The sequence below is a fragment of the Acipenser ruthenus genome, chromosome 23 (assembly GCF_902713425.1).
Source record: "Acipenser ruthenus chromosome 23, fAciRut3.2 maternal haplotype, whole genome shotgun sequence".
NCBI lineage: Eukaryota > Metazoa > Chordata > Actinopteri > Acipenseriformes > Acipenseridae > Acipenser > Acipenser ruthenus.
Window position 1 is genome coordinate 26,292,249 of NC_081211.1, and position 22,389 is coordinate 26,314,637.

Sequence of the window (22,389 nt, forward strand, 5' to 3'; positions counted from 1 at the left end):
GAAAGTTCTGTAATTTACCCTTCAGTGTCAGCAGAGTCAGTAGACCTCTTCTACAAAGGTACCCTTAAGAACATTTACTGTGGCACACAATGATTTGAAGTACATGGATCAGTCATGCTCGTTACCCCTCCCCATTTGTCATGAAATTAAGCCTTTTGGGTCAAGCTATTTGGGCTAACGGGCCATTAGTGCCTGTAAAGCATATCCTATTGACAAGCTGGGCTGCTGCTCAGTTGCACTTATGCTAATAGTAACTAACTTTCAAATCCCCTGTAACCTTTCTGCTTCATGAATAAATTACAGAAATATAGATGGGGGGGGGGGGGGTAGTTAACATTACTGTATTGTCTCTAAAGCAGTATCGCATGTACAAAATATGCACCTCTCTCTAGCATCACTTAAGAAAAAGCTCTTTATAAAATATGTGGTTTTTGTAATACTTGCTTTCTCTGTTAATACATGTAAAATTATGAAAAAGGTGTGAGAAACAACGGCTACTGAAAACCATCTCAATGAGCCGATGGTTGCAGTCGAGGAAGGGTTACCATATGGAGCATGTTAATATTGAAAATCACATTGAAAAACTACAAAATATTGGTCTGTCCAGTGACCATGCATTTCTTTTGACTATCAGGTATCATTTTCAGCTGACTCTTGTTTCTCTACTTATTTTATATTAAAATCCCCCCGCAGTCCATGCCTATGGATACAATGCATTTACATTCAAAGTGTTATGCAGACAATGATCTAGAAAGGGACAGTGTGGTATGACTTATGTTAAGTATTACTCAGATTTAAATGATGCATTTCAGCTATTTAATTGACTACATGTCTGCATGTCACACTCTACATGATTTTGCATTCAGTCTTCACAAAACATTTATTATACACTCCTAGCCCACGAGTTTCCCGTTGCATTTGACTGTAATCTATCACTTACTGTGCACTTATTATGAAATGGTGAGGACCCACTGCATGTGCTTGCACTGTGCTTTTCTTTATTTTTCTGTTTGCGGGTCTTTTTCTTTCTGGAGTACTAACGACGATTTGGAGTAAGTGTCTTTGAGAATCTAGCCCCTTGTCAACAGCTCAACCCTTTTAAGTAGTAAAGATTGTGAACAGTTTGTTAAAGCACTAATATGTAAAGTATTAAAAGGAATGTAAGGGGATGCAATATTCATGGACACCGCTTTTTAATGCTGTTTATCTCCAGGGAGAATATGAGATTTTTTTACAATAGTAAACAGTTGTCATCTTCTTAAAACAGATTGTCCCAAAGCTGCAGCCGTTATGCTTTATGTCCTGCGTCTATTATAGAGTTCACTTTGGACGCAACCTAAATAAGAAGCATTAAAAAAAGAAAGGCACAGTACAGTAATTTATGTTTATTTAGTTTAGTAGAATGCAGGATTTTTACATTTTAGAGAGGAATATATAAAAAAATAACTGCACTGCACAGCACTTTATATCCCTCTGGAGAAAATTAATATGTATATTCAATTCTGTAGGCTTTAGTGACATTTAGAATTTCAGAAAGAGCATAAAACCGGCACAGTAGCATGTTGATATGTGGTCTGAATTGTACTGCATTGTTTTGTATTGTTGGTGGCCTAGAAAGATTAATAACTATAAAAGATGTTTAAATGTGAGCATCAAAGTAAATCAAGTTGCACTTTACAGCGTGTGGAAAATTCTGGATGTGTATCCGACTGTCTGAAGAAGATATTTATTCATCCAAAACTCCCTGAGATCTAATTTTCAGGAATGTGTTGTTCCCATTTGCAAAGCAAAAGGAAATGAAGACTTTAACCAGGTTTTAAACCTGTTCCCTGTAGTCTAAACAGCTGTCAGCACTGTTCTCATACAGTAGACGGGACCCTGGGTTTTGGAAAGTGCTTGAGTTCTCCCCAGTGGAGAGAGGAGCAGGGGTGTAGAGAATGCCATTTCAGTACTATTTTCTGAAGGCAGTGTTGCAGTCGGGCATTTTCATTATTCACCGGGACTCACATATTAGGCAAGCTAAGTCACATGACTCACATCTCCCGCACAACTGACTGAATCAGTGTCAGCAGTCCTCCTGATGCAATGAAAAGAGCATTAGGAACTTCTATTACAAACCATTTCCTTAAGAAGGTTAGAAATGCTGACGAAGACGACAGTGGACAAAAATACAAACGAAGCTCTTCCATGTGGAATCAGCTACACCAAAACTTGGCTCAGACATCATCTTTGTACCACTGACATGGATCCACCAACACCACTTCCTGCACCACCTGGGATTCTTCCTGAGGTCTGTCGTCCGAGCTCTAACAAGGTCAGGCCAGGTTTAGGGTCTGAGATCACGATCAGAATCCAAGGGGGTAGGGTTCAGCATCAACAGCATTGAATGGAACAAGCCAGTCAACATCACTGATTCATTGGGATCAGTGCAACCAGCCATATGGAAATTATAAATGAGCCCCTTTTAAACCGATAAGCTCCGCTCTGAGTTGAGAATTATAAAGTAAAATAGAACTGGGAGGTATGAGGGAGGTGGGTTACAGCACATTGACTTGATCATTATTGTTGATAAAGACCTACTTGCACATGCTTGCATGTAGGAGGTCCCCTACTGGAATATGCAAAGGCAATGATGTTTGTTAATGATGTCCCATTCAAATGGTTGATAACAAGCAGATTGGTTGATCATTACCTACCCCCAATACTGCTGGACATAAATACTGTGTTAACTATTAGCCTAGAGACGTGATAAGAATAAACCAAATAAATAATAAAAAAAACATACCAGCTTAGTAAATATTATATCACACCTACGTTGCTGCTTTTTTTATCTTTCAAATGAAAAAAACAACAAACAAACTGTGCCCTGTGTTTAATTCACAGGCAACCATCATTATTTTTCAATCTTCACAGAGTTATTTTGCTTCTGAATTGAATTTTAATGGTGACCTTTTCACGAGCTGCTAGTTTTCCCATCTTCACTCGTCTTCAGATGTTCAGCCGCCAATTAAACAGGTACACACATTACATTCAAAAGCATTTACAGGAGTGGAAATCAATGTTGTAAAAGGACTGCAAGTTATCTATGCAAGGTGATGCAGATTTCCTCGCAATACTAATGGCTATATAATATACAATTTGACACGTTCTGTGCCAGAATGAAACAGATCACAGAAGCTACTATTAGAAAGGATTTTACTCTTTCCCCCTTGCATTCCACCGCAAGCACACCATATGAAAAGATCGAAAGTTAACCGATTATGTTTATTTCGAGAAAGGAGCTTATCAAAGCATCATTAACTGAGGAAGTACTCCTGCTTTATGTCTTGGGTTAATGATCCCTGTAATGTCAGTGCATTTTCCTCGGGTTTGTTATATCTCTCATAAGTCTGCTGTCTGGCATACGGTCCCTAACATGTGGCACAAAAAAAGGACTTTCTGCATGGAACACAAACCTACTGAAATGCAGCACATTTTATGCATCATATAAAGAAAAGCTCATACATTTTAAAGAGACACCACTGCAGTCTCCATAAACCAGCAATGGAATCAATTTGAAGAGGTGCAATTGAATGTTTTCTAGAATAATTTAATGGTAAAGCACAGATGGAAATAATTTATTTTTCATGTTGGTTCTAAATGTTGTTCAACTGTTCATTACCCTGACGCAGCAATCCATGCACACCGGTTTTACTGGTTTTGCTATTCATTTGATCTCATCGTGTTAGCATTATTCATAAAACCATTTAAGTTTACTGTCATGTACTGAAAACACTTCATGGAATCGGATATGCAATTGTGTTATTTACTCACGCTTGTTAATGATTTGTTACTTGTTATATACCCAAACAGAAATTGAACAAATAAAAAGTAGAGTAGCATTGTCCATTGTAATCGGTGTCGTTGACATGTAGAAACATCTACCGTATTGGCAATATTGCATCATAAGTGTCAAAAGCTTTCATTAAATGAAGGGCGGCTCCTGAGCACACCCCAAGAAAAATACTGAAATGGAATGTTCATCGGTTCAAAGTTCTACAGTACAGTTCTTCAAACACCGACTCTAATTGCTCTGATTACAAGACTGCTATATTAAATATATCATACCATGCTATCCTATATTGTGAGTGCAATATGATATTAGGGAATATCATATCATAGTAGTGACAGTTCTTTTTCATATAGACATGGAGAGCTGGACAATCATCTTTCCTTCCAGTAGCGCTTCAAAAGATTACTTATCAAAATGACAAACTGCTGTTATTACACTATCTAAATGCTCATGTTTCAGATACATGGTGGGTGATCATTACCACATTAACAGTATGGTGATTACCTCTACAGAACTGATGATGCTAAACAATAATCAGTCATTTTCTAAGACAAGCTACTGTGTGTCTAAAGTTCAATGAATAAACAATATAGAGTTATTTTATTTTACACTTTACCTTCTATTAAGCACATACTAAAATGTTTACTAGAAAGGGAGAGCAGCTGTATTGTACACGTGGTTAGAAAAACACAAATTAAATGCATATATTAAAATCTTCACCCATGCTCTGTCATTAGATTAACAACACTCAAGCAATATGTCACCAATACCATGCAATTAGAGGTTTGCATCAGTAGAAATGTCTTTACCCATATGTAATTATTCTGTAAAATTATTTTGTAGCAGCTATACAGTACTGTGGTAGTGTGCAGTGCTTTTTCTATTTTTTCCAGAATGTAGTATTTTACTTTGTCTGGTACTGCTAAGTACCTGCATCGTAGCACTTTAGAATTATAAAGAGCCTATTTGAGAGAATGGACCCGTTTTATATACTAGAGAGCCATAGAATTATTGTTCTTGCTTGACCTTTATGCTATAGGCCTGGAGTTCCACAAAAAAAAAGTAACATAGCACTAGTCCTGTACCATGAGCATTACGAAAAAAGAAACATAGTACAAATATGTAATATCATGTTAGATAAAATAGTCAAAAATGACAGTACAGTATGTTACCCATAACCGATTGCATAGTATTCAATCAAATAATATATACAATTTAATAAACAGGTTTGTTTGTTAAAAATCTTGCCGACTGCCTCATAAAACAGTAAATTCTGTAGAAATATAAGCCCATACACAGTCCATGCAGGGACTAGTAGTAACATCTGCCAATTCATTGCATAAACATCTTGAACATACTATCATGCATATGTAGCCTGAGAGGATGTAGTGCAGCAAAGACCACCACTAAAGTGATGGTAAAGGGAGCAGATGGTGAAGGGAATTGAGTTCAGTAGAGATCTTAAATAGGGTTACCATCTCAACAATAACAAACAAAACCCTAGAACATTCTATGCAACCGTCTGCATGTTGAAAAAAATGGGCCATGTCAGTTTTCAGGTTTTGTAGGTTGGTAAATACCTTATACATTTGTAAGTGGACTCAGCTGTGTGAAGCATTGCCGTTTACAGAACCCTGGAGGTGAGATGAGGTTGAAAGCTTCATAACAGCTTGTGCATCAAGCCTGCACCCGAGAGATTAAAGATGTTTTGAGCATGGAGAAAGTGATTTGGATTTTCATAGACTGACTGCAGCTGTTCATCAAGGCTGAGAAGAGAAGAGGGATGAAGAGAAGGTCAGTCATTTGGGATTTTGACCTCTGCCAATGAGATGAGATTAAAAGCTTGTGCAAATGACTGTTGCTTGTTTTGTGAAGTGGTTGCTTGAGGAGCCCATGATTGTTGGTTCATGCCTAGCCTGTGCCCTATCACGTGTTTCTCTTTCAATTCAATGTTATACAATTGATTGTGAAAGGTAGTCTAGGAGTGTGTTTAAAAATGCGGTTAGCTTAATCTTCATTTATATACAATACTTTAAAAATCAATGATGGAAATATTTATGGAAATGCCCAGCAGCTTTCCAATCTGTTCCTATTTAAGTAGTTTTCTACCATATTAATAGCATGCTTGCATTCATTGCCTTGCTTTTATTAACTGTACCCAATGAGGCATGTTCTAGATTAAATGGCAGATCAATATTTGATTTTACTGGGCAGTTTTAAGTGGTCAGTACATTTTTTACCAAAGCTACCACAATCGTGTGGATGCTTTAACACCAAACATTGCGAAATATTTATCACAAACCATTACTGTCACTTTTTAAAGCTTTTGGTACAAAACTCAATAAAGCCTTTTATTCTTACAGTGTCATTTACACAATTTTTTCTGCAGAAATGTTAATTGGTGTTTTTCTCTTTTGATAAAAAAAGGTTCTATGACCCTTTGCAGTAATATGCGCATATATATATATATATATATATATATATATATATATATATATATATATATATATATATATATATATATATATTTATTAGTTTTTTGTGGTTAACACATTAATTATTAACACAGTCCATCCTGATTTACTGTGGATAACTATTGCCAGACTGCTTGGTTCAGAATATGATTCCACAACCAAATTATATTCAACTTTTCTTTGAAAGACTATGGAGTTTCAGAACATAGTCGTACATCACAGTCAGTCCTGTTCCACCATAAGTGAACATGAAAGAATCATAATCAAAGATAGTACCGTGGTTTACCAAATGTGTGGGCTGCTAGAGCATGCAACAGTTATCCTCAAGCATACACTATTCTGCATGCACAGATGTTGATGACAGCATTGCCACTTGTAAGCATAATGTCCCCTGTAACAAAGAGAAGGGTGGTGCTAGAAGCGACAGGTTTGAATACATAGCTAATGTTCACGTTTGAAAAGTATACTGTGGCATTACAAATGCAATGTTCTTTTCGCCTCTTCAGCTTCAGCAACAATTTACAATGTGCAATATTGCTTGAAAGCAGATGCAAGTGCACTTTAGGTACCGTGTGACTGCATTGTGTGTAATATATGCTTTCAAGCATCGTAGACTAGTGCTAACACAGACTGCATCATCTATTAGGCATTTGAGAGATATGGAGGGTATAATCTTTTTATATGAATACAATAAATCTGATATGATGAAACTGTGGTGGACTATTTATTGTTTTTTACTATTTGTTTACAGACCTATGTCAAAGTTCATTCTCCAAACAGTACATGCTAACACTACACTATGTTCATTTATATGAACACATGTTTGTTTGTAGCCATTCATTGATTACTTTAATATTGAGTTGTACAGTACATAGATAAACATCTGTTTAAATACCATTATTATTATTATTATTTATTTCTTAGCAGACACCCTTATCCAGGGCGACTTACAATTGTTACAAGATATCACATTATACATTATTTCACATTATACAGATATCACATTATTTTTACATACAATTACCCATTTATACAGTTGGGTTTTTACTGGAGCAATCTAGGTAAAGTACCTTGCTCAAGGGTACAACAGCAGTGTCCCCCACTGGGGATTGAACCCACAACCCTCCGGTCAAGAGTCCAGAGCCCTAACCACTACTCCACACTGCTGCCCCATTAGCAAGCAAACTTTAAACATCTATTCTGAAGCAATAAAAGCCTCTGTGCTGGGACTGTGTACTGGTGACACAGGTCAAGGCCTAGGGGACTGGAGTTGTGTTCATCCCCTTTCCACTGCTGCTCTTATCCTTCGGTGGCTCTGAGATTTGTTGCTTTTAATCATATGTTCAGATATCAACTATATTGCCTGTGCAGTTGACCCTCATTTGAACCCTTGATGACATATCTTCGTGGGTATAAACCCCTACTAGATATGCTATTGTGCACTTTGGTTGCTCAGCTCTTTAGCAGATACTAGTATATCGCATGTGCCCCTTTCTTTTGCATGGCTAAACGGACACTTGTGAGTTAATGTCTGTTTAGCCTTGAATATATAGAACCCTAACCAGAAATATATACATTTTACACATCTTTATAAACTATCTCAATTTATTTAAAAATCAAATAGTTTTCCCCTTTTAAACACTGACCAAAGTATCTTATCATACAATTAATACATTCCATAAATAATAAGAAAGAAAGTAGAGCAACAGAAACCCCAGAACCATGACATACAACACCAGCACCAGTTTCTATAATATTAATCATTATCACACAGTAGCTGGGGAGTCCCCAGTGACTCACTTAGTAAAAACATTAACACTTGGTGTTCAGGGTGAGTTTGAATCCTGCTTGTGCCTTTCTGACCATCTTAATTGGGGACTCTGGTCTCTGTGCTCCCACGGGGTTGGGATGGAACACAGGCAGGAGATTCGCCTTGTTGAGCTTCAGCGACCCCTGCTGGTCAGTTGAAATAAGCCAACTGGCCAGAGCAGGAGCTGAAGTCGCCCATTAGTCCTCCTAATCGGTAAGAAACTCTGCAGTCTACTGTATTGTTCCGCATTAGGTATACCATAACAGCTGCTTTTATTAAAAAAAAGAAAAAAAAAAACATCAGTATGTTGCTCTCAACCAATACAATTACACCCCCTGTGATGTCAATGTCTGGATTTTGTGACAGACACAGTGGAAATGCTTTAAGAATCGGCTGCATTTTATTGAATGCATTTCTCCATATCACACCTTGCCTGAAGTGACATTCCATTGAAAATTAACAAGCATTAGTATGGGCTATGCTCAATCAAGTGTACTTACTCGCCTGTTTTATTAAAATTTAGAGAAGCCTCTATCCATGTTTGCCAAAAGCTAGCTAATCAGAAAGCTTTGTTTTCTCGGGTGATGGCTGGAATCCTTGATTGCAATTCAACACCACTAAGAACCCCTGAACCTTTCAAACACTAAGATCATGAGCACAAAGCCAATTGCTAGCGACTCATGACCTTAAATACAAGTCTTAATGACTGACACTAATGGGGATAGCACTTTGGTTCTCGTTTTTACTCTTAATCACTCAGCACTTAAGCAGGCAGTAATGACAATAGTTAATTTCTTTTCATCTTGCTGTGGGCATTGGAGAGCAGTTGAAGTGTTTCTCTTACCAGTACTTTCAATAGTTTCTGTAAGCAACAACAGCGCCACATCAGTGGCAATCAAAGTAAAGGAGGATATTAAATCTACATTTAGTACTTTCCATTCTTGTAGGAGCATACACATATGAAAATGTCTTTTATTTGCAATATTCCATTCTGTCTATTCTTTGTTTACTGTATTTCAAGCTTTAATCTTAAAAAAAAAAACAGCTAAGATGAATTCCAACCCAGTGGAGCTTTTTATCTACACCTGGAATATGTCTTCCCTACCTTAAAAAAAATAGACCAAAGCTTTTTATTATAAAGCCACTACGGTGATTTCACGACACACAACTATAATGGCTTTTCCACTGACACTACAGCAAATATATTTCCTGGGCATTTTTTAAATCCCACATGTGGCCTGGTAAAGGAGAGTTTCCTTGTGAAAGTGACACATTACCTGTAGGTGCAAGCAGGGGGAGTATTATTGTGTTTGGTGTGCTGAACTCATCAAATTGAAGGCATGGGCAGAAGCAAAAGATAATTACTAACACATCGGGGGGAGAATGCTGCTGTGAAATGAATCAAAACACAGGTTAATCCCAACAGTGTGACCTAGAGGAATAAAGGCAAGACTTTGCTTACAGATTTCAAAGTGTGGCTCATTATAATTACATTTATAGTGATGCATGTTCTGTATGTTCCTCTGTTATGAAGCGTATGGTCAAGTAGTGGGTGGTTGGATTGAATGTAGACCCCACGGGCTGTGGCAATCCCCAAGCATATTCTTAAACACAAATGTTTTACACAGATGCCTATGCTCAGTACACAGACCTCGTCTTTGTAATCTTCAATGCTTATCTTGTGTTTTGAAAGTACCACGACATTGTCATACAGTGAATAGATAAAGGAAGCCTTGCTTTCACTTGACAGCGGGCAAAGGAGTAAATACATGACTATTTGTGGGGGGGGAAAGTTCAAAGGAAGTCTAAAATAGACCAAAAAGTTTAGAGCAAATAGAAAGAAGAGGTGAAAAGGAAATGTAAACATTTTGACAAGTGAAATGTATTTGTATGGAGCTCAGCAGACTGGCTCTTCTTAGCAAATCGTGTAAAAATACCCAACATCACGCATTGGTTTTCTAGATGAAACATTTGTTAGTCAGTGCAAGTAAGGTTAAGGGAAATATGCATATTTCCTAATAAACAGAAATGAAAAATTCGGATAGACTGAACATCAGTAATTCTGGTCATGAACCAACTAAATTGTGATTCACGTGAACCTGAATTGCATTTTTTCATCAGGTTTGTATCATGTTTTCATGACTTCATTATTTATAGTTGAAACAGAGTTGAAAGGGGTCTGTGACATGTACACCACAGTAGCAGCCTGTTGAAGGAACCATTTAAACCTGATAGGACTTGATTATGTTTGTGTTGTCTGTTCTGAATCTTTCAGGTACTGCCCTTGATGGCAGTGTGACAGGCTGTTTATAAACCCACCCTTAATATTACACCCCCAGAGTCCCAGTGAGGAAGCACATACATCAATGTGGTGGTACAGATTACAATTAAAACACACATATTGATTAGTGTTGTTGAAAGAATAAGAACTCCATGACAGGTCTCAGGTCTGCCTCACAGTCATTTTCTTTTTCCAACATTTCATTTATTTTCTGTTTAATATCCTAGTATGCATGTTATGTGTTGTTCTCTAGTGTTTTTTTTTTTTTTTTTTGCTTAGATTATTGTTTTGCCATGCATAGTTTTTATTCATGCATAGTTTATATTCCAGCCAAAATTGCTTCTGAACAGACTCCCCAAAGATGACAGTGGGGAAATGCAGAAGAATCACGCTAATATTCTTCCACATCTCACCACACCAAACTAGCACAACAGCTATATGCAATTTAAGTTTTTTAATTAAATACTAGCAAGCATACATATTTATACAATGTATTTGTCAAAATATCATGCACTTGTTTGAGTGTTTGATTCTTGCTCACTCCCAATAATAATGAATAATATTAGTAATGTAGGTAGCATACAGTATTTTCAGAGCCAGACTGCCACACTTAAGGTAGGACTGTTGCTTTCGCTTGTTTAATATCACCAGTCTGCTAATGCATATTGATTGTGTTTATTTGATTTCGTTTAGGTAAAACATTATGACATTCTCTTTTAGGATAAGCAATTAGCATGATTTTCTTTTTGTATGTAATGTTTAATGTTACTCTGAAATAAAAATGGTCCAAACACATAATTTGGTAACAACAAAAAATTTAATAAAGAAGAAGAACAAAAAAATCAATAATTTCTATGGTTACTATCTTGTAAAACTATGATTCGCTATACTAAAACAATCACTCATTAATCCAAAGCCGGTGGTCCGCAAAATGCGCACACAAGTGTCAATTACTGGGCGGAACATGCAGCTAATCAATATGCAATGCATGACGTCAAAACGAGTCTGGTCTCGAGCTGCTGAAATAGGACAAGCGGCAGAAGGTAGCAGCATTCCTCGCTGTGGTGAGCTGAGCTGAGCTGCAGTTTGGAGTGTTAACACGATTTTCATCATATTACCCAAGCCTAATTAACGGTGGTTGTCGCACATTATACTTATCTGCATACTGGGTGCCGGTGGAACTAAGAGGGTGTTTTGGCATCTTGATTTGAGCTCTGTGGCTAATTAGTTGTATTTCTTTTTCAACACCAGTGGAATACTACAGGTAGGGAAACCTTGACGGTTTTTTAAAGAATGAAGCATGGAAAGCGAACAAGAAAATAAATCCGTGAGGATTGTTTATTCTCTCGTTTATGAAAACAATATAAAATACTAATACTGATAATAATAAACATATACGCATGAGGCATTTCGTTATTTGTTATGTTATCTTCTAAGTGTAGGTCTGTATTAATCTGTAGAAAGTATACTAAAGATTAAGGGATCCTTAATGAATTTTGCTAGGACGGCGTTGGTTTACTATACAAAACATTAGGTTATTGCAAATACCGTACACGTATTGAACGATGTGTTATCAATGCTGACAGTAGGGTGAAACGTCTCCGGTATGTGCATCCTGAGCTGTGCAAACACATTTATATTCATAGTCCCATGCCTGCTTTCAGCAAAGCAGGTGCTTATTTGTTTTTTGATAAATGGCTGTTGATACAATCACGTACTTAAGTATTGCTCCTCTTCAACACGTTTGCTTAAACGTGATTGTATTACGAGCTCTCTGTGTGTGGTGTGAATCTGAGAGCAAGCATGTACAGCTGTGGCCAAAAGTTTTGCATCACCCTATAGAATTAACAATTAACATAAAGTCGAATGAAACCTGCTGAGTAATATTACGTTAACATATTGAATTTATATACCGCTTTGGGAAAAAAAGACATTTCCAAATCTAACATGACATACTGTAATACTATTATGGCTTCTGATCGACGTTTGCAATATCATGTTGTAGTCTCATTAATTACGTCATGTTAAATACATTATCTAAATCATGTTCATTTCCAAGGGATGCAACACTTTTGACCATAGCTGTATATGCTTGGGGGGGCATACACGATGTCGCTTTAGTGGATAGAGACAGTATACCACAGATACAGTTATTATATTATAGCGTTTTTAAGTGTGTTAGGTTTGTTTAACACGAGGACGGAATAAGAGCACTGAGCGGCTCATATTGTCACATTCTCCGATAGAATCCCCGAATTAGTAGTTTGACTTTTTAACACGGCACGGGGGACGGTCTTGAAACAGACGGCAGCTTTAATGCAGATTAACACGATTCAAGGCTTCCTTCATGTCAAATTAATCTCGATATTCCCTGACCATCAGAAAACGTGTCCCTGTGAAATTGCACTATAGAAATACAAGCTTTTGAGAAGAGGTATTGAGTGATACGACAGCAAGGCACCCTTCACATTTCATCTGGAAGAGTTTCTCCTTTCTCATTCTTCTTTTAATATACAGCAGTGCTATACTCAAATCATAATACATACATAACATACTTGAAATATAGATATGACAACTGCAACAAACATTTAATCTATTTTCCTGTTTGTGTTTTGTTATACTATATTTAAAATAAATACTTCTCATACTGTAAATTCAATGACTATCACCTTCATTTAAAATGTGACATTTTTAATTTGTCATTTTTTAAAATGATTACAATATTGTAAGCGGTATGTTCAGTTTTATAGTAATCACCATTATTATTCGGTGACAAGACAATCGGTGGAAAAGCGAAAATAAAAAAGTGGTACTTCACGTGGTGCACCCGCCGTGTTGTCATCGGCACAAGCTCGTTAAGGAGCTGTCCACTGTCCGGGTTCTGAAATTATTGCATTAGTATGCCTTTTCTTCAGGAGAACTAGCCGTCCAAGAACCGTAGGAATGTACATGCTATTATTGACAAGGATATACTGTGTGTGTGTATCTATATATATATATATATATATATATATATATATATATATATATATGATTGTTTGGGTCTGTTGAAGAAAATATACGTGTTGAAGGCTTTTTTGTTAGTGTATTCCTTGATCCATGCTCAACCAGAGAACCCGTGAGAAATCAGTAATGATAACGAAATAACAAGACCTACTGTAGCTACACAGCTATCAGTAATCTCCGAGATCAGCTACATCGACTGCAAAGATAACATATTAAACTTGTGTCCTTTTTTTGGGTTTAAATAATAGACAGCTGGTACTGTATAATTACTTACTAGACTTAATTTGTGGGGTTTTTTTATTGTAAGGTTAATTTTATTGCACATCCTGAAAGAATAAAGAAATGAAAACACTTAAGATATGATAAGGAGCCAGTAGTCAAAGTCTTGAACGGCCAATGTCGAAAAATTATCAAAAATTGTATTTCCCCCCACATTGTCATGAGATATGGTCAAATTACCAGTCTGGGCATACTTTTCTGTCTCAACAGAATTCGTGATTTAATCTTTGTAACTCAACGCCACATTTATAACAAGCAAGCCAGTCGTGATAAATATCATCAGGCTTTGGATATTATGCCAGCTTTATTGGCTTTCACTTTGCTCTGTGAAATTGAGTGAAGCCTTATTCTGAGGTGGTGAATTGCATTTTCCTGAACTGCAGCAGTTAGAGGCGCTGCACCATATAGCTAAACTGAAGTGTGAAGGCTTTATCTTAAACTTTCAGATGGGCGCATTTCAGTAATATGCTCTAGTTAAGTTTACATGAGGGCTTAGAAGAAATAATAATAAAGACTGGTTCCTAATCCCTTTCTTTATCTATTATTGCAAATTGGTACTAAATGTCATACATTCTACTACACCAGAGACCTACCTTCCAGCCTTTTTATAGTGTAATATTCTGTTTAATAAGATATGATACAAGTAAAATGGCAATGGCTTTGAGTTTGCCTTTTAAAATGTCTACTCTTTAAAGAAAATGTCTATTTTTTAATGCATTGATTTGCTGTCTGAATACCCCAGACAACAATATGCCATCATAAATATTAAAAGTGTGTAAAGACAATATTTAGCTTTCACATTTTCAGACATATGTTGATCTGACTTTTTTTTCTCTCTTTAGTACACTTTTCTGGCACCTTTATCATATCATGAGTACAGATAAATGATCTGAATATCCTATAAGTGCAGAACCTTACATCGTGATGCCACTTCTAAATGGAGAGTCCCATATTAAATAATGTAATTATTGCAAGGTAATTGCTGTATTTTAATAGGCATTTTACACAACATTGCATTATTCTGCTAACAGTTCCTACCTATTAAATTTGAACTGGTAACTAATCAGCTGGGAATAGGATGGATTAACTGGCAATTAAAATGAATCACTTCTCTCTGTTTATGTTTGACTGGTCCCAGATTGTTCACAGCACACAGTGTTATAACTAAATGGAGCAATCACAAAAACAAACACTGAAGCATTTATTAAAGTTGAAATAAGATGGAAACCTAGACACACGCAGGACCATGTGCTTCACAGACACATGTAGTCAACACCTTAGGTTCTAGAAAAATATTTGTTCTGCAATGGAATCTGCCTGCCTCATATTTACCCCAGATTACCCTAGTGATCTGTGCAGATTTCCTAAATACAGCTGGAATCAGCCAATTGCACAATTGCTTTGTATTTGGTTAGCTGTTGCAATAAAATAATGTGGGCTGTCATGTCAGATGTCCTTTTAAGGTCAGGCAAGTCGCCTCCAACCGCAAAAGTTTTTTAGCTTCAATTTAAGGGCTGAAAACTAATGGAGAGGTTGCTTTCCAAAGGTTGGTAAAGTAAAAGGATTTTTTTTGCAATTAGTCTATTTTCTAGTAAAACCTCAAGTGAATGTTGTGTTTTTCAGTTGAATTCACACAAAATATCTCCATAAAATACCCTTATCTGTTTTGTGTTGTGTGTGTGTGTGTGTGTATATATATATATATATATAGGCTGGAGGTGCGCTAAGTTGCATATGTATGGACCACATTACCCTGTCCAGCCCCCCTGCCATGCAGTAGTGTTTTATTTCTAGTCTCAGGTTTTTTGTTTTGTTTTTGTGATGCCTCATCAATTTGGGACTAAGAACAGGACTGAAAGATTTTTATTTTACATTTTAGTGAGCAGCAATAAACAGCATGCATAATTTGATCCCAAAGGTAGAGCATTTACAGACAAAACCCCTTTTTAATGTGACCTTTATTAAGGCAACAGAAAACCAAAGCATATGTTTGGAGGACTATCATATCAGCAATTAACTCCCTGAGTGCAGCCGCAGTGGCGATGGTATAAATGCTATACGTCCAAGTTATTTAGTGTTCGCATGACGTGTCGAGACAGTTCTTTGCCAATGGGATGTTTTTTATACATTGAGCTGTATGCTGGGTATGATCCTATCTGACAGTTGTCATCTTGTTTATAACAGAGTGGAACTGATGAACTCACAGAGACTTTGGGCAATTCTCTTACTGCTGGGGGTTTCCCTTGGGGTGGCAAAAGGATGGATGGACAAGGATACAGAAAAAAAGCCTGGCCAGACTTCAGGGAGATTTCAACATGAGGTAAGTCCACTAAAGAGCACACTGAATGACTGATGTTTGTTAATACAGTATTGTATGCATTTCTTTTTTAGAACACCTCAAGATTTGTCATTTATATCCTTTTATATCCTTTATATGCCTATCTGCAGGAAAACTTCAGGGTGTGAGAATTTCAGTATCCGGTCAGTAAGAAATAGTAGGCACTCATGTGTGCCCATGTTAGACCACTTTGTGCTTTAATTAGGCATCTTAAACAACTTCTAAAACATGTCATGCATTTTAACATTTGTGGCTATGTGTTTCTTTTATCTTACTATTTTAAATTAATTTCATGTGTGGCATATTAAAGTCATCAGTTAAATTAGGAAATCACTAATTTTGACATTTTTTCATTAACAGTGGTTTTGATTTCACATGCACAACAAATTCAAACAGAAGCAATGGGCTGTTCTAATACGTTCGCACACTAGTGTATCTTTTCATGGAACAGCAGTTTCAAACATTTCTTTTGTTTAAGGTTTATACATTTAAAAAAAAACAACAAAAAAAACTAGGTGATGAAGGTTGAATAATAAATGTAATTCTCTGAACTCAAAATCATAAACTTAGTATCGGGAAGCCAGTTATTAATGTTACTTTGCATGCTTTTGATTATTGATTTAAGCTGTTTTATGAAATGCAGTTTTGTATTGTATTATGGTGATAGAATACTAGGATAGTGATAAAATAGTTAAAATTATTTAAAAAACTGTTACATTTCTAAAATAAGTAGTATATGCACATCTAAAACACATTCTTCTAATGGCAATACTTGGAAGTCTTCTCAAGAAACAATTTGTATTCTTTTCCATACCCTACTGTTTTGATGGCTGTATGGTTTCTCCATTAAAATCACTTGGGCTTTACCAGCAGTACGTTCTGCTTTTAGACTTGAGTACATTGATTTTCCTGGCTTTTCTGGGAGTTGGGTAAGAAGTATAACAGAATATTTGCTGCTAAGTGATCCATTGTTTCAGATTAATATACCTTGTTAGGAACATCTCTCAAAATGCAGCGAATGCACTGAAACATTTCACCCTGCAGAACAACACAAATATCTCTTGGAATCATTGCCCATTGCTTAGTGCAATTAAGCGTATCAGCAGTGCATTACTGTGGGCTTGTCACTTGTGTGGAATTCCAAGTTGTTGATGATCTGGATATGTCAGTTTTTTTCAGACAGTTTTACAAGGGATCCAGGGGGGAAAAACAAGGTTTGGCTTATTCAATTCCTGGAATATATCAAGGTGCTTTGTGCCAGTTAAGGAGCCAAGAGTTAAGTGCTGAATAGTTTGGTCGGTAATCTTTCCCACTTCTCGGTGGACTGACTTTTTAGGAAAGAAACTTCCTCTCACTGGCTGCTGTTGTGTATAAAATCTTTTGATGTGAACGTTAATTAGTTAATAGGATTTTAGTTGATATCTTTCAAAAGCGCACTGGTTTGATTCCAAGGATATTAACAATGAACAGTTAAAAAATAGAAAAATAAAAACTATTAGATGTACTATATCAGAATAGGATTAGAAAATAGTGCACATGGTTGAAATAGTATACACAGTATTTAGTTACCTGTGTATATTATTTAGATATTCATTTACTTAATTATTTTATTTAGGTAATTTTGCTTTATATGATCATTTGCAACCATACCCCATTTAAAAGCTGTAGTAAAATCGTGGCAAAGTGATGAAAACATTGTAAAGCATAATGAAAGCATTGTAAAGCATATAAAAAACATCCCAATTCTTTGATAAACTATGGTAAATGCATAGTATAACCATGGTGAAAAAACATGATACCCTTTACAACTGCATAATCTGCAAGCACATTTAACCTATTCTAAGGGATTGCTCCCTCGATGACAGTAGTGAAAGGCCCTCTATACAGTAGCTGTCGCAGAGACTGCATTTGCACGCCACAATTTGGCTTTTGGGAGTCATCAGGTCTGCATCACTGCAATCCATCGCAATCTACTGACTTGACACTTTGTTTATTACCTGCTGTTCACGTAACCTCGAAATCACTCAAAAGAAGTAATGAAAGCTGTGTCAGTGTGCAGCTGTGCAATGAGTTGTAGTACTTTAGACATACCCTCTCCCAAATGTAATCTGAAATTGCCACCTGATACCTCCTAAGTGTTTAAAAAAAAAAAAAAAAAAGCAGTAAACATCTTGTGATTTTCCTGGTAATGCCTTCCTGCTTTGGGCTATAAAACAAATTAATGTTGCTTTTTGTTTTGTCTCTGTTTTTATAAACATGTGTTAAACTGTAAAAGAAGCTTGGCATGACATAAATCTGTTCATACAGGGGAAGTCAAGTTGTGTGTGTGTGTGTGTGTGTGTGTGTGTGTGTGTGTGTGTGTGCCAGGTGCTTCAGAGTTCAAATGTGATGAATATGTTTATCTCTAACTTCTGTGCTCATCCATTAATAATGCCCAGACTTGTTCAATTCCCAGTGACTTTTGAATCACAAAAGCCAGTGTCTGTTTTCATCTATGAACAATTGTGTTTGTCCACTGACCTCTGAAAATGAGATTTATTTTTTTGTGTCAGTTTGGGGATATGTATAAAAGCGCAGGTGTTATTTGTAACACATATTGCCCTCATTGTGTATAGGCATGCTTTTCCATTTGCATCTCAACTGATTGATCCAAGATGAATCATGCAGCTGGACCATGATCCAAAACACCCTTTCAGAGAGAAGGTGGTGCAGCGCTCTGTTGAATGTATGAGCCTCTCCCTCTCTCAAATTGAAATGCACACTTTGTGTCATTAGCCTGCGCTGTTTCACAAACTCAGATGACTGCTAACCACTCTGTATTGGAGGTAAAGCAATACAGCAATGGATGTTAAGAGGTCTGCTAGAAGTCCATATGTTTGGCTGCTATAGTTGTGATGGGTTTCCTAAGTGCTGCATGAGCATTGCATTGGGTACAGTACAGCAGTGCAAGCATAAGCACTATGAAACCTCATAGAACTACAGCAACTAAACATATAGCATTTGTGTGTGTATTTATTTATTTATTTGCAATCAACAATGCCACACAGTGCTGAGCAGCTGATGCAATAGCTGCAGAACGCTTGGCATGCATTATCAGTCAGCTTTCTTTGGAGAAACGTATTGATCGAATGTTCTGGTCTGTCACTGGAGCCAATGGGGGGCAGCTTGGTTTGAGGCAGTCTGCTTGAAGTCGTTGGTTTGCTGGGTGTACAATTTTGTATGTTTGGAACTAGTCTTAGGCGAGACAATTGCATTTCAAGAGCCGTCTTAGGTGTTATTTCTTTAATTTATATGTTGTCAGTTGATACAATACAGTGCTGTAATTGGTTCAGCCAAGACCTAATATAAGACTTTATTCACACTATCCCATGCTGTCAGGCAGTGAACAAAAGCGTTCAGTGGAATAATGCAATATATATATATATATATATATATATATATATATATATATATATATATATAATAAATAAATATGTGTGTGTGTTTAGTTGCTGTAGTTCTATGAGGTTTCATAGTGCTTATGCTTGCACTGCTGTACTGTACCCAATGCAATGCTCATGCAGCACTAAGGAAACCCATCACAACTATAGCAGCCAAACATATGGACTTCTAGCAGACTTCTTAACATCCATTGCTGTATTGCTTTACCTCCAATACAGAGTGGTTAGCAGTCATCTGAGTTTGTGAAACAGCCCAGGCTAATGACACAAAGTGTGCATTTCAATTTGAGAGAGGAAGAGGCTCATACATTCAACAGAGCGCTGCACCACCTTCTCTCTGAAAGGGTGTTTTGGTTCATGGTCCAGCTGCATGATTCATCTTGGATCAATCAGTTGAGATGCAAATGGAAAAGCATGCCTATACACAATGAGGGCAATATGTGTTTCAAATAACACCTGCGCTTTTATACATATCCCCAAACTGACACAAAAAAATAAATCTCATTTTCAGAGGTCAGTGGACAAACAGACACTGGCTTTTGTGATTCAAAAGTCACTGGGAATTGAACAAGTCTGGGCATTATTAATGGATGAGCACATAAGTTTAGAGAGACATATTCATCACATTTTAACTCTGAAGCACCGGGCACACACACACACACACACAGAGTAGCTGTTCTAAGCCACATTGAGGGCTAGAATGTGGAATAAATGGAACCTGTAAGGTAACATAACATTTGTGGCCACTGCTATATACACTGTTGCATGCATATAGCAAAACCTTGGTTCATCTTCCAAGCCACCTGCACTATGCCAGTCCATTCCAGCATGGAGTCTGTGATTATGAAACAATCTGCCCTCCAGATTGAAAAAGGCATGGCGCTTAAACTGTTCAATAAAATGTTCTTCTTTTTCTTTTCTTTTTTAATAACCCAAATAAAGTAAAAGAAAAGCTTCTTAGTAAAAACAAAAATATGTAACACAGGTAACAGATTTGATAGAAAGTGACATAGTTGGGTTTGTTAATGCTTCAGGTTTTTAGACTTTGAATAGAAGACACTTGGGAGCTCATTCACACTTGTTTCACAGTTTACAGCATTCTTCTTTTTCTTAAGTGGCAATTGAATATGTATTTTTATATCTGGTAGATGAGATAGAGGAAATAATGTGAAGAAGCAGATGTTGTATTATTAATAAGAATAATCACTGAATATCATTTACACATAGTGTGTTTCCTTTCACTTACTAATGATACAACATGTAATAATATTCCCTTATGGTCCTTCTGTGCAATTGAGATGGTTGACAGCCAGGTAGTACTCTCAATCTATTCAGAGAACGAAGAGAAAAGCAGTTCTGAGCCGTCTGTGTGGAGGATGTTTTGCACTCCTTCTTGCTAATGTGAATGCAAATCAGACTGAGTTGAGGTTTCAAATAACACAAAACTTGTACATTTATATGCATTGAATTACATTTACTTACAGAGTCTTTTGTTAAGAGGCTTGGTGGAACTTGAAGCAACCAAGTGAAGGTATATTTAACTGATTTGCCAGTTGATCCATATTAATTATTACAGTGCTCTCTCCTTATAAGGTGTACCTTTAAACCACAGAGTCAGTAATAAGATGGTATGGTCATGTCTCCCATTTACCCCATAATGCCATTACACTAGTACTTGCACTGTCTTCTACCTATGGCTCCAGACTACAGTGCTAAAAATGGGAAACACTATTATTATTATGTTAAATAATACAAAATATATAGGTATAGGTTTTCAAATCAACGCCTTTAGTCAAGTAGACAGTTTTTATGAAATTTGCATTGATATCTATGAGTGTTTAAAATATGGATCCGGATTATTATAAATAATGCTGCTGGTGTTTATTAATATGGAAGAGACACACCTTTTGCATCATTAGATTACAGCAGTGTGGTTTCCTTATGAGAGCTGCATTTACTGTCACATGGTTATTATCGGAATGTAGACCGCAGACCAGACAACATCACAACTGTTGCAAGCACTGCTATCATTTTATAAGAAAGCATAACAAGGTTAGAGACTGAAAGAGTAATCAGAACACAATGTGTATATTTGCCAGTATATCCTAGGCTTGAGGCTTTGTAATTGTTGAATTTGTTTGTCCCTTTTTTAGTTGTACGTGAAGAGCAAGCAGTTTTATCCTAGTATCTCTTCACAAATCTATAACCGACTGGAGTTTGATGGCTGGTACTATTTCTACTGACAATACAAAGCAAACCAAAAAACATATATTCTTAAATTCCTGATTCGATTATAGCTGCAGTGAACTCATCAGAGACGGGCAACCTAAGCATGTATGTTTACAGTAATTTCATGCATCAAACTGGGTTTAGACTCTCTCCAGGTAGATTCATAAAGGCACTGACAAACTCATCGTTTGGGCACTCAATTATCCAAATTCTGTACGTGATGACAGGCAGTTTAGAGTGGAGAAGAATCGAACATTTCTCCCCTGCTCTATTCACAAAACATTTAATTAAACATTACATATGATCCCAGCTAACCTTTTTGGGCATATGGTCATGGTGTAATGAGGTTTGCCCGGTTGTGATGGGCAGGGTCCTGTTTATCGTGTGTTATTTTCTGATTGAACTATAAACGTGGTTAGGAATAAGAGATGGGGAGGCTCCTATGTTATTCTAGTGACAAGAACATGATTTAGTGAAATGAGGCCCTTCGGAACAGCAGAAAGTAATACACGCAGGCAGTTTGTCAGCAGCATTTATCTGCGGCAGAAATCAGCCTAGTGGACAGAGGTAGTGCACTGAATAAATACAACTTTTTGCTAGTACAGGGAAAGTATATACTGCAGCTGAGAACTTTTACCAAGAAGTTCCTGTGAGGAGGCGTTTGCCTTAACAGCTTTGTACCAAAACTAAAGTGCTTCCA

General features: G+C 36.7%; 1 protein-coding gene across 3 annotated transcripts in view; it reads left to right on the forward strand.

The window, feature by feature from the left end:
• Window positions 1–11,398: 11,398 nt before the first annotated feature.
• LOC117413444 (follistatin-related protein 5-like) overlaps window positions 11,399–22,389 on the forward strand; it is a 104,811-nt gene continuing 93,820 nt past the window's right edge. Inside the window, exons 1-2 of one of the 3 annotated variants that reach the window (XM_058997002.1) lie at window positions 11,399–11,461; window positions 15,867–16,002. In XM_058997002.1, coding sequence (XP_058852985.1) covers window positions 15,877–16,002 — 126 coding nt within the window. In that variant the 5' untranslated portion in view covers window positions 11,399–11,461; window positions 15,867–15,876. Of the gene's footprint in view, window positions 11,662–15,866; window positions 16,003–22,389 lie in introns of all 3 variants that reach the window. The other 2 variants (XM_034908828.2, XM_034908829.2) reach the window with 2 other exon arrangements.